The sequence below is a fragment of the Carcharhinus amblyrhynchos genome, chromosome 9, assembly GCF_965287045.1.
Source record: "Carcharhinus amblyrhynchos chromosome 9, sCarAmb.v2.hapA, whole genome shotgun sequence".
In the NCBI taxonomy this organism is placed as follows: domain Eukaryota; kingdom Metazoa; phylum Chordata; class Chondrichthyes; order Carcharhiniformes; family Carcharhinidae; genus Carcharhinus; species Carcharhinus amblyrhynchos.
This window is the reverse complement of record NC_137332.1, coordinates 50,530,261-50,547,841: the sequence shown is the minus strand read 5'-3', so window position 1 is coordinate 50,547,841 and position 17,581 is coordinate 50,530,261. Positions and strand designations below refer to the sequence as shown.

General features: G+C 39.8%; 1 protein-coding gene across 1 annotated transcript in view; it reads left to right on the top strand.

Moving 5' to 3' along the window:
- The first annotated feature begins 4,297 nt into the window (after nt 1–4,297).
- Nucleotides 4,298–17,581, top strand: part of LOC145347787 (3',5'-cyclic-AMP phosphodiesterase 4B-like) — a 203,356-nt gene continuing 190,072 nt past the window's right edge. The window contains exon 1 of the mRNA XM_080195605.1: nt 4,298–4,376. Within this exon, the coding sequence (XP_080051731.1) occupies nt 4,335–4,376 (42 nt within the window). The 5' untranslated portion in view covers nt 4,298–4,334. The remainder of the gene's footprint in view (nt 4,377–17,581) is intronic.

The window sequence follows — 17,581 nt, the reverse complement described above, 5'->3', positions numbered from 1 at the left end:
CATGGCACACTGAAGACAGTGTTGAATCTCATTGTCAATTTCTGCCTTTGTTGACAGTAGACTCCCAAGGTATGGAAAGTGCCCCACATCAGGGGAGAGTGTTGTATGGTGGGCGCAGGTTGGTGGAAGACCTTTATCTTACAGGTGGCTAGTGTAAGAACCATGCTCTTGTATTCTCAGTGAAGATGTTGACACTGGCATGGAACTTGACCTACAATTGTGTGCGGATGCAAGTACCATCTGCGTAGCTCAATGACAGAGGATGGGACAATGAGATGACCTTTGATCTGACCCGCAGATGGTGAAGGTTGAATAGGATAGAATACTGTTTGTGCGATAATTTAGCTCCACTCCAGTGGGGAGCTTGCTGAGAATAAGATTGAGCATTGCAACAAGAAGATCGAGAAGAGTATCCATATGATAGCATAACCTTGTTTGATCTCAGTCTGAATGTGAATTGGGTCAGTGGCAGATCCATTGGTCAGCTGAAACAGAGGAGGACTGTGAAATCTCTTTTGAATCTCCATCGCTCTGGTGGGAGGCAACAATGGAGAACTTGAAGAGGTTTTTCATCCTCAAAGGTGCCCAGAAGGGGAGAGAGAGAAATTGAGGGAAATTTCCCAACTCTAGGAAAGCATGCAGAATCTGCTCCAGCTACAGTTGATGGGAGTCCATGTCAAGGTGACCTCCAAGAGGTGAAGGGCCAGCAAGCCTTGCTCTTTGCCTCAGAGGTTTCTAAGGTCATCTTCCAGTCCAGAGTCTACTTCCGTGGAGTGGAATGAGATGTGCGTGTGTTTCTTTTCCAAAAGGTACACAGAGAGACCTCTGTGACCAACTTCCTGAAGGAGGAAGATAGTTCAGTAAAGTCATCGCAGTCTGATATTTTGAGGATCAGCAAATCCTTCTATGCTGGACTGTATGACCTGAAGTCCATATCACAAAAGTCTTAGAAGACAATGAACAGGAGAACCTGGACCAACCACTATTCCTGGATGAATTGACTAAGGCCCTTGAGTCCTCTGAAAAGAGTAAAATTTCCTGTCTAGAGAGCCATGGAGGAGGTGATCTCCTTCTGGTTTAGCACTCTAGATGATAGTGTAATGCCATCTTGTTCCTTGAGCTTTCTTCTCCTGCCCGCTGGATGTTGCTCAATGCACAGCGTGGACAGGCAAGCCCCTAATCCATCTCCTTGCTTGCGTCAAAACCAATTCAAATTCAATTCAAGTCATGGTGCTCACAAAAAGGACATAATAGATCAAAGCTGACAAGAACAGGAATTACACCTGATCTCATACTTCATCTTAGCCAAAAAGCCAAGAATGCCCTATTGCTTCTCTCTCACTCTTCTACTCCTCTGACTTTTCTTTTCACCCACTCTTGAAATGTCGTCTTTAATATTGAGTAAAGTAATAGTTCAGAAGAGATCCAAGCAATGCAGTGGTTAGCAGCTTTATTTATTTCTAAGATCTGTTTTGGTTTTGGGTGATCCTATATTTAAATGTGCTAGGTGGATTCACTTCCAGATTGTTGACAAAACCAGATTGTTTGCCTTTTATTTTGATTTGTTTTCAGGAATTGTTATGTTTCACTGGGCATAATAATCTGGACTTGATGATGTAACCATGTACTTAAATTACATTATGAGATTTAGCCTGACCATGGATTACAAAGTATGTATTATTAAACGGGGATTCAGCATCTTAGAACTCTGACTGAAAGCATAGCAACTTCATTAAATCCATTAAACAGTTGGATCATGTACAATGTATGTCAATTGTAATAGTGAGCTTATAGTAACAGATCTGCAGAAATCTATTAAGATTAAATTCGAAAAGCAATTGCTGGGTTTCGAAAGTAATTCAGTATATTAGATTATTGATTAACTTATGATACTATAACATGTTACAGCTACAAGTGATAGAGGAGTATACGAGTTTCATATCTACCATCTCGAGATGCACAAACTAACAGATTTATCAGCAACAGATTTCCTTTTTCTTAAGAATATTATCACTTAAACAGTTAATTAGAAAGATTTAAAGAAGTTCAGGGCCTATAGTGCCTAATTTTGAACTGCACTATCTCCACATTGTGGAAGTACTTTGGGATTACTAGCTGATGGGCATCAAGCACAGAATGACAGTAGTAGAACATAGATGATACCTTTCTGAGGAAGGACTGCAAGTTCCTACACCATAGATTGATTTCCCTTCTCCTGGGTAGTGCCCTGGTGGTCCTAGTAATTTGCTTGCTGATCTACCATGGGAGACTGCAAGTCTGTTTGGGCACTACTTCCTCAGTCATGATGTTAGCAAAATTACTCTGCATGGATCTCATGACCTCAGTCTGAACATCCTCATGTAAATGAACTGGGGCAAACCTAATGCTCACCCATGTATGTGTGACTTAAAATCAAGACTTATTAAAGATCTTGCGTCTCCATGCATTTCCTGCCCACAAAAACTTATTTTGGTGACATTAAGTATAAATTTGCATATTCCCATTTTATAAAAAGAACAACCAATCCTGTGTAAATTTATTACTTTGTAATTGCATTATTTGTTCACCAGGTAGTGGCATATGATCTTCATAATTAAATCAAAATGCTTTCTGAAAAAATAAGTGTAAATTATTTAATCTCCAATGTAAAGCTCTTGACATGATTAAAATAAAATAGCTTTTATACATATAACTGGAATAGGATATAAAGGCGTAATTGTAAAGTTTGACAATGAAACTCAGAAACGTGGCAAACAATGTGAATGATAGTAATCGATTCCAGGAGCATAAAGAGAGAGTTTGTTGAAAGGGGCAGACACATGGCAGATGAAATTTAACATAGACAAGTGTTACATAATTTATTTTGGTAAATAGCACAATATTAAAAAGGGGCACAAGGAAAGTGTGACCTAGGTGTGTACTTGGGCAAGTGTTTATATATAGTAGGACAAATTGAGAAGGCAAACATGATCCTTGGCTTGCTGCTAATAGTAGCTTTAGAGTACAAAAGCAAGGAAGTTTTGGAAAACTTTAGTGACCGATTGTGCAGGCACTGTACTTTAGGAAAGACGTTGAGGCTTTAAGAGAAGGTGAAGAGGACATTTATTATGATAATGCCAGGAGTGAATGGAGCGAACAGACGGAGTTGTTGTCTTTTTGAGTAGGCAAGGCAAACAAGAAATTTGATGCTCAAAATCAGTCATGTTTGGTTTAAAGTATGTACAAAATAATTGAAGTAATCTTCTGTGGTGAGTGGAAATTAGAGTTCAGCCTTTAAAAAGGCAGTTCTGGTTAAAGTTTATAACACCTGATTGGAGAGCAACATTTAAATAAGAACACTACTACTTGGCTCAGTCTCTTGACTGTCAAATAGTATGACTGAACGTCACAGGAATGTGGGCAATTGGCAGTGGCAACCAAACAAAAGATCTGGTGGAAACTAGCAGACTGTTAGTGTCAATGCTTACAAGCTAAAAATACTTGGCTCCATTTGTTATATAGATTAAGAAACATAGATAAGCAAAAAGATTCTCTAATTCAGTGCATTGACGAACCTTACAGGACGAGATTTTCTGGCCATTCCTGCCGATGGGATCTTCCAATTCTGCCAATGATGACCCCCTTCTGTAGATTCCCTAGTGGTGGAGGCTGCGAACAATGAGAAACTGCATTGACAACAGTGGGACTGGAAGACCTCACTGCTATCCAATGGCAGGCTGCCCCTCTGCAAAATACACTGCTGGGGTGAAAAATCCTGCCCAATATATTAATACATTGGCCAAAATTTTCTGACCTCCCCACCAGTGGAATCTTCTGGTCTAATCATGCCCCCCCCCACCCAGCACCGGAAGATCTGGCCGATGTCAGGTGGATTTAATATTTTCCTTAACGTGCTCCTACAAAGTTTAGGGCAGAAGCTTTTCCACCCATTGCTACTCCACACCTATCTCTCTTCCATCACTTGGCCCAAAGTCAGAGATCATTCTGCATTGATGGCAGGCTCTTGTCAGGATCTTCATCAGTAGACAGACACTTGCCAGTGGTCTCAAGAAATATCCTGTAGGAGCTGCACCAGAAGAGATGGAACAGCCTCAAATGCAAAAATCTTCCAATTAAAGTATGTACAAAAAAATTGAAGTAATCTTCTGTGGTGAGTGGACTTACCTCAGAATCAGCACTGAAATGTTACAAGTCTTTCTGTTTCTGATTGTCATCCTTTGGTTCTGATGTGTTTGTTGTGCTTTGATGTAGGAAACCCATGAACTTGTAAAGAACTGGCTATCTGCTATTCTGAAATACTGCTGCTTGATAGAAAGATCACAATCATTTTCGCAATGAAGAAAAGTAGAAGTGTCTTGGCAGTGACAGCTGAAGATGTAAGTAAATAACTTGAGTTAATTGTATTGGCAATTTAATATTTTATGCTCAAGTATTTTTTAAAGACTTCTTATTCTAGAAATATTCTCCTGATTTGTTGTGGAAGTTTGAGAGGTGTTAGTGTTAAACTACATGTATTTCTTAATGCTTGTGCTGATTCCAAAGTACCAACCTTGTAAATTCTGAAAGATTCTGACATGATTCCTACTTCTTTTCTCTTGTTTAATAGTTCATCTTATCCTGCTATAGTTCTACTAATTTAGGATTTCCTATCATAGTGGACAATACTTAACATATCCCCATGAAGGAAATAAGATGTGAAAATCACTTTGCGTCTGTGATAGGTTCATTATCCTGACTCATTTCCAGGATTAGGTTTTTCATGTAATTAGTTTGAACGCCTCCTCCTCTGGAAATTTGATGTGGGTGGTTGCAGGTTGAAGAATGGTCCCAGGACCCCTTCAATGTCTGCCATAGAGTCTCTTTGGACAGCTAAAGGGACAAAGTTTTATTTTAAAACCTTTTTGAAATGGCAAAGCTGGAGATAATGATTTCAATTCCCTTCACATGTTTTAACATTCACAACTTGTCTCTGCCATCCAGTTGAATGCACAGGATGAACGTATGTTTCTTTCACAGTGTTGCTATTATGCAAATGATAGGATATTCACATAATATTTTAGATGAGATGCCAAACTGTGGTATTGTCTAACCTCTCAGCTGAGCATAAACTATCCCATGGTGCTATTTAAAAAATGAACAAGTGCTTTCTGTATAATATCTTGGCCACTGTTTTTCCTTCAGCAAACACGTATACCATGCTATCTGGTCATGATCTCATTTTCAATTGTGCAAGATTACTGTGCGTAAAACAGTGGCTGCCAATATTTCCTACATTACAACAGTGACCATTTTGGAATGTTCTGAGGTTGTGAAAGGTGCATCTTTCTTTCTTTAATTCTGATGGCAATTGTAGTAGTAGTAGTAAGGAAACCTGCTCACTGGAATGGCTTACTCTGGGATTCAAATCCTGGAAATCTCAAACTATTAGAAGCGAGTCCAGGTCTTTTTTTATTAAATGCTGCAAAAAGCATTTTTCTGCTCCTCTACGGTTATTATTTTATAAATTCCAGATAATTATAGACTCTGAAATCACTGACTTTTGCTGAGTTCACCTGACCCTATCGTGCTGCAGTTTTCTCATCCTAACTTGCCCCAATTGAATTTCAAGTATAAAACTGGGAAATTCAGGCTTCTGTCCCATGAACCCCCGTGAACATAACATATGACAGATGAATCTGGGTATGAGCCAAGAAATGGAGGGAGTTTTGTGATAGGGAATTACGTTTGGAAACAACTTGTGCTAATTTGCTGCCAGCCCCCACTATCCCACTAAAATTACTTGCCTGAATTGTACACTGAAAATGTGTGGATTTGGTTAATTTTACTTTGTGGTATAAATTTATTTTGTAGTCCCTGCATTGTGAATTTTAGAATATGCCATTTCTCCACCAAAATTTGAATCTCTAAAGTTTATTCCCATCTAACCCTATTAAGTAGAATGTTGGATTTGTGCCATAACTGTGCTGACCATTGATTTGTGGTCACACCACACTTGAATGCAGATTTTTAACTGTTCCAACAGGTATCACTATTAAAATCATATGTGACCTTTTAAACTATAGAATGGCTGACATTCATCAACGGTGTTGTGTGTTATGCTCCAAGGGAATACTCAAATAGCAAACATGGAGAATGCCGGGAAGCTACCATCATCTGTTTTCTTGCTCGGGGTTCCATTTAGGATCTCACTATGGCTGTTTGGTTTTAGAAGAGGAGGAAAAAAATACATGTAAGTTACAACATGAAAGCAGGTCATTTGGCTGAATCAGCCAATGTTGGCATTTGGTCTTTCTGCGAGCAAATAGTTCTAAGTACAATCACCCATCACTTGCCTGTATTCCTGCTTCAACCACTTTTCCTTCAACCACAAATACTCAGTGACTTTCTTAGTTTCACAACTCTCTGTGTAAAGAGTTTCCTCCTACTCTGCTAAATCTATGAACTATAACCTTGTATTTATGTCACCTGAGTTACAAAAATAATTAACTCTTCAAAAAAGTTCTATCACCCCATAAACTGTGTTGTTCTAACAGAAAAGAGTTTTCATATTTTTCTTCTTTTTCATTGTACAAGACAACATCACAATGAATCTTGGATCTTCTCCAAGGCTTCAATATCATTTCTATAGTGTGAAGACTGGTACTGCAAACAGTATTCCAACTGAGGTATTTTAGAGATTCTACATAGTGTCACATTATCCTGGTGAACTGATGTGGCAACAATAATCTCTCCCTCGACGTCAACAAAACGAAAGAGATTGTCATCAACTTCAGGAAGTGTAGAGAAGAACGTGCCCCTGTCTGCATCAACAGGGATGAAGTAGAAAGGGTCTAGAGCTTCAAGTTTTTAGGTTTCCAGATTACCAACAACTTGTCTTTGTTCTCTCTCCGCCCCACCCCTCCCTCCCCCACACCAATGCTGTCACTACTTTTAAGAAAGTCCGCCAACACCTTTGCTTCCTCAGAAGACTAAGGAAATTTAATATATCAGCAACGACTCTCACCAACTTTTACAGATGCACCATAGAAAACATTTTTTTTGGTTATATCACAGCTTGGTATGGCTCCTGCTCTGTCCAAGGCTGCAAGGAACTACAAAAGGTTGTGAATGTAGACCACTCCATCATGCAAACCAGCTCCCATCCATTGACTCTGTCTACACTTCACGTTGCCTTGGCAAAGCAGCCAGCATAATTAAGGATCTCACACACTTTGGGCATTCTGTCTTCCACCTTCTTCCATTGGGGAAAAGATACAAAAGTCTGAGTCATGTACCAACTGACTCAAGAACAGCTTCTTCCCTGCTGCCATCAGACTTTTGGATGAACTTACCTTGCATTAAGTGGATATTTCTCTACACCATAGCTATGACTGTAACACAACATTCTGCGCTCTCTCATTTCCTTATCTCTGAACAGAATGCTTTGTCTGTCTAGTGCACAAGAAACAATACTTTTTACTGTTTACTAGTACATTTGACAATAATGAATCAAATCAAATCAAATTACCCTTTGCCCCCTAGTTTTTGACTAAGGTCATAGACTTTTATATTCTGGACCTCTTGAGTTAAGATTCTATTAACATTATAGCCTAACCAATTTGAAGTGCTGCTTTTAGTATGTTCTGTATTTCAGTACCGAAAAATATTGCTCTTCAACAGAATAAAGTGTATTTTTATTCAGTGCATAATTACTGTTTTTTTTTAACCAAAATGCATTATCTCACACTTATCAGCAGGGACAATGTTCTCGTGGTATTATTGCTAGACTATTAATCCAGAAACTCAGCTTATGTTCTGGGGACCCTGGTTTGGATCCTACCACAGCAAATGGTGGAATTTGAATTCAATTTTAAAAAATCTAGAATTAAGAATCTACTGATGACCATGAAACCATTGTCCATTGTTGATTGTCAGAAAAACTCATCTGGTTCACTAATGTCCTTTAGGGAAGGGAATCGGTGGCACAGTGGTTAGCACTACTGCCTCATAGCGCCAGAGATCCAGGTTTGATTCCTGGCTTGTGGAGAGTCTGTACGTTCTCCCCGTGTCTGTGTAGGTTTCCTGCGGGAGCTCTGATTTCCTCTCTGTCTGAAAGACGTACTAGTTAGCTGCATTGGCCATGCTAAAGTCTCCCTCAATGTACCCGATCAGGCATTGGAGTGTGGAGACTAGGGGATTTTCACAGTAACTTCAACACAGTGTTACTGTAAATCTACTTGTGATTAATAAATAAACTGGAAAAAAAATCTGCCATCCTTATCTGGTCTGGCCTACATGGGGCTCCAGAGCCACAGTAGTGGTTGACTCTCAACTGCCATCCGGCAACTAGGGATTGGCAATAAATGCTGGCCGGCCAGCCACGCCTATGTCCCACAAATGAATTAAAAAAATCATGGATGCCCTCCTGAAATTGGCCCCACAGAGCAACATCAGAGTCAATCTATTGTCCTCTAACCACTCTTGTAAAGCATACAGAGGAGCTAAGTCTCTGCAATCTTAACTTCCTTAGTGAACTAATAAGCACCCTATAGCAAAGTGACCTATGGCCAGAGTCCAGAGCCTGCAAGGTCATTGCCACCTTAGTGATTTTAACCTCTTGATCTTTCCTGGGGTTACAAGTGCCAATGATTAGAATTTGTCATTTAATGTGTTGCTGAGTAAAACCAGTGACTGATTCCTTGTTCACATGGAAGTCATAGTTGAGGAACATCAGACCCAAACACTTGCATTGCTCAAAGTGATAAACGACTCTCATCATACCTTTTAATGCTCCAACTAAAGCGAGTTTCCTCTGCTCTGCATTAATTGCAAGGCCAACTATTCCATTATCATGAAGCTTTTGTGTGATTCTATGCACTGGATCATGCAAGTCACAGCTAAATTTCCAGACAGTACCCTTCATGATGCCTTCACTTCACATTTGTTGATCCATAGCCAACGAAGAAATGGTTATGGAGTAATTGCTGCCTTTAAGAACGTAAGAAATAGGAGCAGGAGTAGGCCATCTAGCTCTTCGAGCCTGTTTCATCATTCAATAAGATCATGGCTGATCTGAAGTGGATCAGTTCCTCCTCAACTCCGATCTAAACTGCGCCCCCCCGCCCCCCTTATCTTGAGGCTGTGCTCTCTAGTCCTGCTATCCTTTCTAAGCGTCCCTCAGTAGCATCTTGAAATTGAAGTCAAGCACAGATATAATGAAGGCTTTAGTCCCAGCAGGACCAACATTAACAATACGATGTCCACCCTAAAACAGTCGGATAAGTCAGAGGTGCCTGCAATGCTAATCATAATATCCTGAATCATATCATGTGTGGTTTTGTTATATCCGTGCATGTAAAAAGTCACAGAAGACCAGCTAGAAGAGGAAACTTAATAATGGAATGAGTATTATCTTTGCAGGATCAGTAAAGGTAATTGCAGACATCAGAAGTAAGTTGTAAGAAAGAAATGAGGAAGATGTCATTGCTTTGTTAAAGGTTGTCCATTAGAAACCTTGAAGATTTGAAGAGAATTTTCAAAATTTAACTAAGTTTTTTTATTAAGGTGGCAAATGTTAGGAACATAAATTAGAAAGTTGAGGTAGAAAACATTAAAGGTTAAAGAATAAAACTTTTCTTCCTGCAGGGTAATAGAGTTGGGGAATTAATCATCCACAGTGGGCTGTTAGTGATGCTCAAGGGCCTCAGGCAGACCTTACTTAGAATACAGTGTTCATCTTTGTGGGTGATATGGAGGCTTTGAAAATGGTACAGAGGACCATTACATTAATTCCTAGTTAATCAAAACAGTTATCAAAATAGGCTAAAATTATTCAGATTCTTGGGGGGAGGGGGGGGAATGGTGGTACATTAGGGAGATTTGGAGGGGAACAATTTTAAATTGTGTAACAATACATCTAGGTTTGCTCTATATCAGGTTTAAAGACAGTTCTTTTCTTAGATAATAATGGATTCTTGCTACCTCTTGTGGTGGATGCCAAACTGCTGAATTCCTTCAGGCACAAATTGGACCTGATTCTGGCTGTGATGGACATAATTGCTTCCAATAGGTAAGTACTTCATGAAATTTTAAGGCATGGTGATCTGCTGAAATAGCGATGATTGCCTACATGCGTCAGAGAGGAAATTCCCTGTTAATTTCTCCCAAATAGGCCTAGTATCTTAATCCGCTTTTCCACCTCTTCAGGAGGCTACATGGTTTCGCGTGAGATGTGGAGTACATGTTTTGCAATGCACAAAAATCACAATTGCGTGGGACAGGCTTGATGGGAGCGAGGGAGCAGAGCATCAACATTGTTTTTATGCTGGTATAAAGTAATTGAAGAACAGTGTATGAATGAATTCTGAGGGAATTAGATGCATTTCTAGAAATGGAAAGGATTAAGGAATAAATTGAAAAGGTGAAGAGTTGGGCTGATGTATGCAAAAGGCCTGCTGAGCTGAATTATTATCTTCTACTATTAATTATCTTTTGGAAAGTGTTGGAGTTTGACAAAAATTATATCTGGATAAAAACCAGTTAAATTGAGAAGTCTTTTTCAATTGCCAACATTTTGGCAAAACCTAACTGCTGAAGTGTCTTGCATGGAAAACAATACTGCTGATTAACAATTAGCCACATTGACATAAATTCAGCTGTGAAGGTTCTGGAATTTCCAGCTGGTTATTGATTGTGATTTTCTTTTAAATCCTGCCTGTGGAGCCAGCTTGAATATCACTTCAGTTACATTGCAAGAGGGTCATTTATCATTTCTGGAGCATTGCAAGCACGTTTTCATATACCCCAAAATACAAAACTCTGCAATAGCACACCTGGTTGATCAGCATCTGCAAATAGGTTTGCCACAAATTGGTGAGTATGATCATGTCATATAGGTTTGCTTTACTGAAAGCCTGTAGAATTATTGGCTGAGATTTTCTGGCCTGTGGGTTTGAAGACAGTGAGGGGTGCATTCATCAGGAAACCCCACTGACAGTGTTGCGACCATACAATCCCCCCACCGGCCAGTGGCAGGCTGCCTCCTAGCGCAGAGCATTTTGCTCGTTAAATCCCATCCAGTATTTCCCCAGACGGGAGGCATTGTAATCAATTGAAAATTCAATGTGCATTTTAAAATTCTCTGTTTGACTTGGAAGGTATTTTACCATATGAACTTACCAGTAGATTATAATAGGACAATATGGCAGTGATGCCCCCTGCACCCTCACTGGAATGACCACTGCTCGTTCACTCACCACAAGCCGTATGCAAATAGTGATAGGGGCACAGGCTATAAGCCCAACAGATTTCCATCTTTCTGCTTATGTTACCACACCTTAAAATCTTAGAACAGAATGATTATAGCACAGTAGAAGATAACTTGGTCTGTCATGTCTGTACTGACTCTTTGAAGGAGCAGTGCCATGCCCATGGCTATTCTCTTTAGCCCTGCACACTCTTCCTTTTCAGATAATAATCCAATTACCTCTTGGCTGCTTCGATTTGAACCTGCCTCCACCACACTCTCAGGCAATGCATTTCAGATCCTAATGGCTCACTGCATGAAAAGCGTTTTCTCCTGTCACTGTTGCTTCTTTTGCCAATCAGCTTAAATCTGTGCCCTTTGGATTTTGATCCTTCTACCAATGAGAACAGGTTCTCCTATTTATTCTGTCTCAATCCCTTATGATTTTGAATACCTCAATTAAATCACCTCTCAACTTTCACTCCTCCAAGGGAAATAAACAACTCCTGCAATCTATGTATCTGAAGTTCCTCATCCCAAGAAGCATTTCCATGTTTTTTTTTCTACACTGTGTCTCTAATATAGAATCATAGGATCACTATAGTGCAGGAGGCAGTCATTCATCTCATCGAATCTGCGCCAACTGCAATCCCACCCAGGCCCTATCCCCATAACCGCATGCATTTAGCCTAGCTAGGCCCCCTGACACTAGGGGGCAATTTAGCATGGCCAATCCACCTAACCTGCACATCTTTGAACTGAGAGGAAACGCATGCAGACACAGGGTGAATGTGCAAACTGCACACAGACAGTGACCCAAACTGAATTGAACCCGGGTCCCTGACACTGTGAGGCAGCAGTGTGCCACCATGCTGTTTCTTGTCCTTCCTAAAGTGTGGTGCCCAGAAGGGGATGCAGTACTCCAGTTGAGGCTGAACTTGAATACAAGTTTAACATCGCTTCCTTGTATTTGTATTCTATGCCTCAATTTATAAAACCCCGTATTTTATATGCTTTAGTAACTATGCTTTCAACTTGTCCTGCTAACTTCAATGATTTAGCTCTCGCTTTAGCATTGTTCCCTTTGTTTTATATTGTCCCTCCACATGCTTTCTACCAAAGTGAATCACTTCATACTTCTCTGCATTAAATTTCACCTGCCATTAGTCTGACAATTCCACCAACCTGTCTCTGATCTTTTGAAGTGCTACACTATCATCCTCACAGTTATTAATACTTCTAAATTTTGTATTGTCTGTAAATTTTGAAGTTGGCCCTCTACACTGAGGTGTATGTCATTAACACGTATCAACTCCTGGAGAACTCCAATATAAGCCTTCTGAAAAACAACCATTAACCACTACAGTATTCTGTTTCTTGTCAACTGGCAATTAGTCCATGAGCTTTAATTTTGCTGACAAGTCAGTTGTGCGGCACTTTATCAAATAGTGCATTGGAGTTGCCATGGGCAAGAGGGTGGTGGATTCTGAAAAGTATTATTAACGACCATGAGGGCATTCATGGAGGGAAAAGGCCTTCTTTTCCTGAATTCTATTCCAAGTAATTCCACAGTTTCCATCAAAGTCTCCAATAATTCTTTTCACCAGGAAGGTGGTGGCAATGGTATTGTCACTGGACTAGTAATGGTGGAGGTCGATTAGCTCAGTTGTCAGGATGGCTGGTTAGTGATGCAGAGCAATGCCAACAGCACAGTTTTAATTCCCTGACCGACTGACGTTATTCTTGAAGACTTCTCAGCTTTGCCCCACATCTGAAATGTGGTGATCCTGAGGTTAAATCACCATCAGTCAGCCCTCCTGCTCAAAGAGGAGAGCAACCTATAGTTATCTGGGACTATGGCATCTTTACCTTTTTTATCTAGTAATCCAGAGATCTAAGATAGTGTTCTGAGGATCCAGTTTTGAACCCCCACCACAGAAAATGGTGAAATTTGAATTCAATAGAAATCTGGAATTACAATCTAACCATTATTGTTGTAAAATCCATCTGGTTCACTAATGTCCTTTAGAGAAGGAAAGCTGCCATTCTTACCTGGTCTGCCTTATATGTGACTCCAGACCCGCAGCAATGTGGTTGACTCTTAATTGCCCACTGTCATGGCCTAGTAAGCCATTCAGTTCAAAGACAATTAGGGATAGGCAATAAATGCTAGCCCATTTTGTGGAAGGATTAAAAAAAGGAAAATTGCTACTGCTCCTTTAAGGTCTGTTGATAGACTTTCTGAATGCTTTAGTGGCATTTTTGCTGTAACACTTCCAGCATTTCCTCTCTTTCACTGCAGCAGAACTCCCCTAAACAGTGGAAACTTCATGACATTTGGTTCTCCATTTTAGAAATTCCTCAATATAACAATGAAAAATTAAATTGGCACCTTACCTTGAAAGAAAGAGAAGTTAGTGTTTTAGGTTTGATGCTTCATTAGGACTGGCCTGGCCATGGTAAAGTCAGTTTCACCATTTCAAGTTTGAAAGAAATTGTACTTGATGCAGCAGTGACCTTATTATAGATCCTACCCATAGGACAGAAAAAGTTTTCAAAGTAATGATAAATTACCTTGGTTACGCCACCTTCAGAGATTGAGCCAGGGAATGTGCTATTCGTGTATAGACATGATTTGCTTTATTATTTCTCCTTCAAATTATGCAGTTGTCTCTCAAGGGCTTTGATTATCTGTCGAGGGGAAAGGCACTTGTAATTAACATGGATGCGCTTCAACCCGTGAATTTGAGCTGAGATTAATGCTGTCCGTGCAGCTACTTGTGCTTTCTTGAAAACAAATATTATGGGATTAACTTTCCAGCACTGTGCCTCATTGGCCAATCCCTAGAAATGTCTGATAGCATGATCCATCAAAACAGATGCTTTTTTTTATAATTAGTAGACTACAACTGCTTCATGTGGGAACCAAGGACATTGGAAAGAGTAGAATGGAAGTTTTGGAGGAGAGTTTGAGGATTGGGATCTAGATTGAAGTCCAAAGTCTTGAAGTAGTAATCTCGCTATATGTCCCAGAATGAAACATCAGAGCAGGAATAGAGATTCAACCATTTTGAATCTGTTCTACTATGCAGTTAGATCACAGCTGACTTGTGCTAAACCCAATTTATCTGCCATAGCTCCACATCCTTATCTAACAAAGGTCTATCAATCTTAGACTTCAAAATGTCAGTTGACTGGCATTCACAGTCTTTTAGGGAGAGTTCCTGATTTCCATTGCTGTATAGTTACATATTTACACATTAAGTGTATAAACTGAAGTTATAAACCTAGAGTGAAATTAGGAAGAAGTTTTTACACTTTAAATGGCTTAGCTCCAACTTTATTTTGTCCTCTTGTTCCAAATTCCCCAACCATAGTTTCTTTATCTTTCTTGTTTCAAATACCTTTTATTATTTTAAACACTTAAATCATCATTCAGCCTTCTAAATTCAAGGGGATAAAAAACCAAATTGATGCAGCATGTCCTTATTATTTACAAGCAAAATGCTTTGGTGCTGGAAATCCGAAATAAAAGCAGAAAGTGCTGTAAAAACTCAGCTGTGGCAAAATCTATGGACAGAAACAATTAACATTTTGAATTGAATGACTTGGGGTGGGATTTTCTGGCTGTTCCTGCCAGTAGCTCCGGCTGACAATGAGTCCTGTCACCATGCAACCAACGGGAAACCCCATTTACAATGGAGAGCCACCTCCCCAAAATATGTGGGAAGGGGATAGTGGAAAATTCCACTGTTGAAATGTGTTTCTAAGAAGAATCAGTCAACTCAAAACGTTAATTCCATTTCTTGTTTCTCTCTCCATAATTGCTATGAGTTTTTCCAGCAGTTTCTGTCCTCAGAACGTAATTCTTTAAGCCTGGTATAATTCTGGTACATCTATGCTGCTTCCCATGCAATATATTTTACTGAGCTGAGATGTCCTAAATTGAATGCAAATCTCCAGATGGAATCTGAAAAAAAAATTAATTCCTGATGCACTACTTCCTCACTTGTGTATTACTTCTCCTTTTAGATAAATGCCAGCATCCCATTAGTCTATTTGGTCGCTTTTTGTACCTGTGCATTACATTACGGACAGCAGGAGTTAATTTAAACAGCACGGATTTCTCTTCTTATCCCTCATCTGTAAAAAAAAAAGTGCTTTTGATTTACTTCCTTTTTAATTGCCTCCCGCTTGCTTAGTTTTGGTGTGACCCAAATCCTATCTCAAACCTCCCAGCTGCAACCCTCCCCACCTTGTCCCCCACAAGCAAATTCGAGATAGAATGTACTCGGTTACACGGCATGGTGGCACAGTGGTTAGCTCTGGAATCTGGGTTCGATTCCCAGTTTGGGTCACTGTCTGTTTGGAGTTTGCACATTCTCCCCGTGTTTGCATGGGTTTACTCCAGGTGCTCAGGTTTCATACCACAATCTGAAAGACGGGCTAGTTAGGTGCATTGACCTGAACAGGCGCCAGAGTGTGGTAACTAGGGGAATTTCACAGAAACTTCATTGCAGTGTTAATATAAGTCTTACTTGTGACTAACGAATAAACTCCACTTTAACTTTTACTTTATAAGCAACAGAAAATCCCACTGACATTGGCGTGTCCAGAAGATCCTGACACAAGGCAATGGTGAGCCACCTCAGCTGCCGTAAAATATGCCGTGGTGAGTGTGGAGAATCTGGCCCATTGTTTTGCATGGGTCCAGAGTCCTGAATCAAAATCCAATGTGATATTCCTTCACGGAAGTTGGCAGGCTGAAAACTACTGCTATATAATTCTCTTCCCATTGGGTTGACCTAGGCAGGCAAGTGGAGATAAATCAGTAGAAGTTCCTTTCCAAAAATTTCTTCCTTAAACCTCACTAGCTTTCTCGCTGGCTTTGACCCTCCATGAAACCCACCTTTTTGACCAAGCTTTTGACCACGCTTCTTAAGATATGTATCTTTGGCTCAACATCCACAATGCAGCTTGGGTCAGGTATTCAATATGGACAGAGTTCCTTTTTTGTGGTGCTGCCAATTAGATGATAAAATGGCAGACTGAGTTTTTGGTACAGCATGAAAATATAACTCGTTCCACCAGTTAGGGATCCATGTCACCTGTTCCCATAAAGACTGTACTTTCTTGGAGAGTTTGGCGTAACATAATTGAGGCATGGATCATCAGTAACTTTAAAACATTAATGAGGTTAACTTTTCTGTAAGTTAGAGTTTAAGTTACCTACAAATCATGTTCATTATCATGGAATTATATAATCCCCACAGTTCTGAAGGACACCATTGTTACAGTAAAATCGTAACTTGAAACCTTGTTATGGAATTGCTTTTACATGGTTACTGTGACTTTAATTATCTTTTTTAAAGTTATTAGTCTTGACAGGGATCAAGCGAATTTTCAGTAGATTCTGACATTTGCTTAGTCACTTGTGCCTTCACTTTCCTTGGTCAGCCTGGTAAGATGATTAAGATGTTTCTGAAACTGAACTTGTATGTGGCGGTTGGGGTAGCACTGACTGTAAGCACTTCCTCCCATTAGAATGTCTGAACGTTTGTTTTTGGGGCTTCATTCCCCACATTCTCTAGCAATTCCTGCACTAAACTGACCCTGAGTATAAAATTAAGTTCCCAAAATTAATTCAGTCAGGTGTAAGTAGAATCGACCCCCTCCCCAAAGTCCCAATATTTCTTCAAAAGTCCTTGGGAAATCCAGCCCAACATCAGAAGTGCTGCAGGAAAAAGCATGTAAAGGTGACAATAATAAAACAATTAGATTGCTAAGATGACATTCAGTAGTATTCAGATATACAATTTTAAAAAGGATCAATTTCAAGGCCATAATTGAAAAGTTTTAAGCAGAATGACTGGAAAATAGCATTCAAGAAATGGAAAATTCTTACCAACATGCCACTAAGTATGCATGATAAGTAAAAACCTGATGCCAATAAATACACATTTTTATAAATGACGTCCAATGAATTTTGTTGTAAACTGTTCTTAGACAGCCTTTTCCAGTAAATGCTTCCATCTCACGATTGACAAGGAGCTTATCTGAACAAGTCATACGAATACTGTGGCTACAAGAGCATGTCAGAGGCTGAGAATTCTGCAGCAAGTAATCCACTTCTGAAACTGTCTGCTATCTACAAAAGAAAAGATTTGAGTGTAATAGAATACTGTTCACTTGCCTGGATGAGTGCAGCTCCAACAACTCAGGAAACTCAACACCATCCAGGATAAAGCAGTCTGCTTGATGAGCACCCAATCCACCTTAAATATCACTTACTACCACTGGTGCACAATAGCTACGAAGTGTACCATATTCAAGATGCTTTGCAGCAAATCGCCAAAG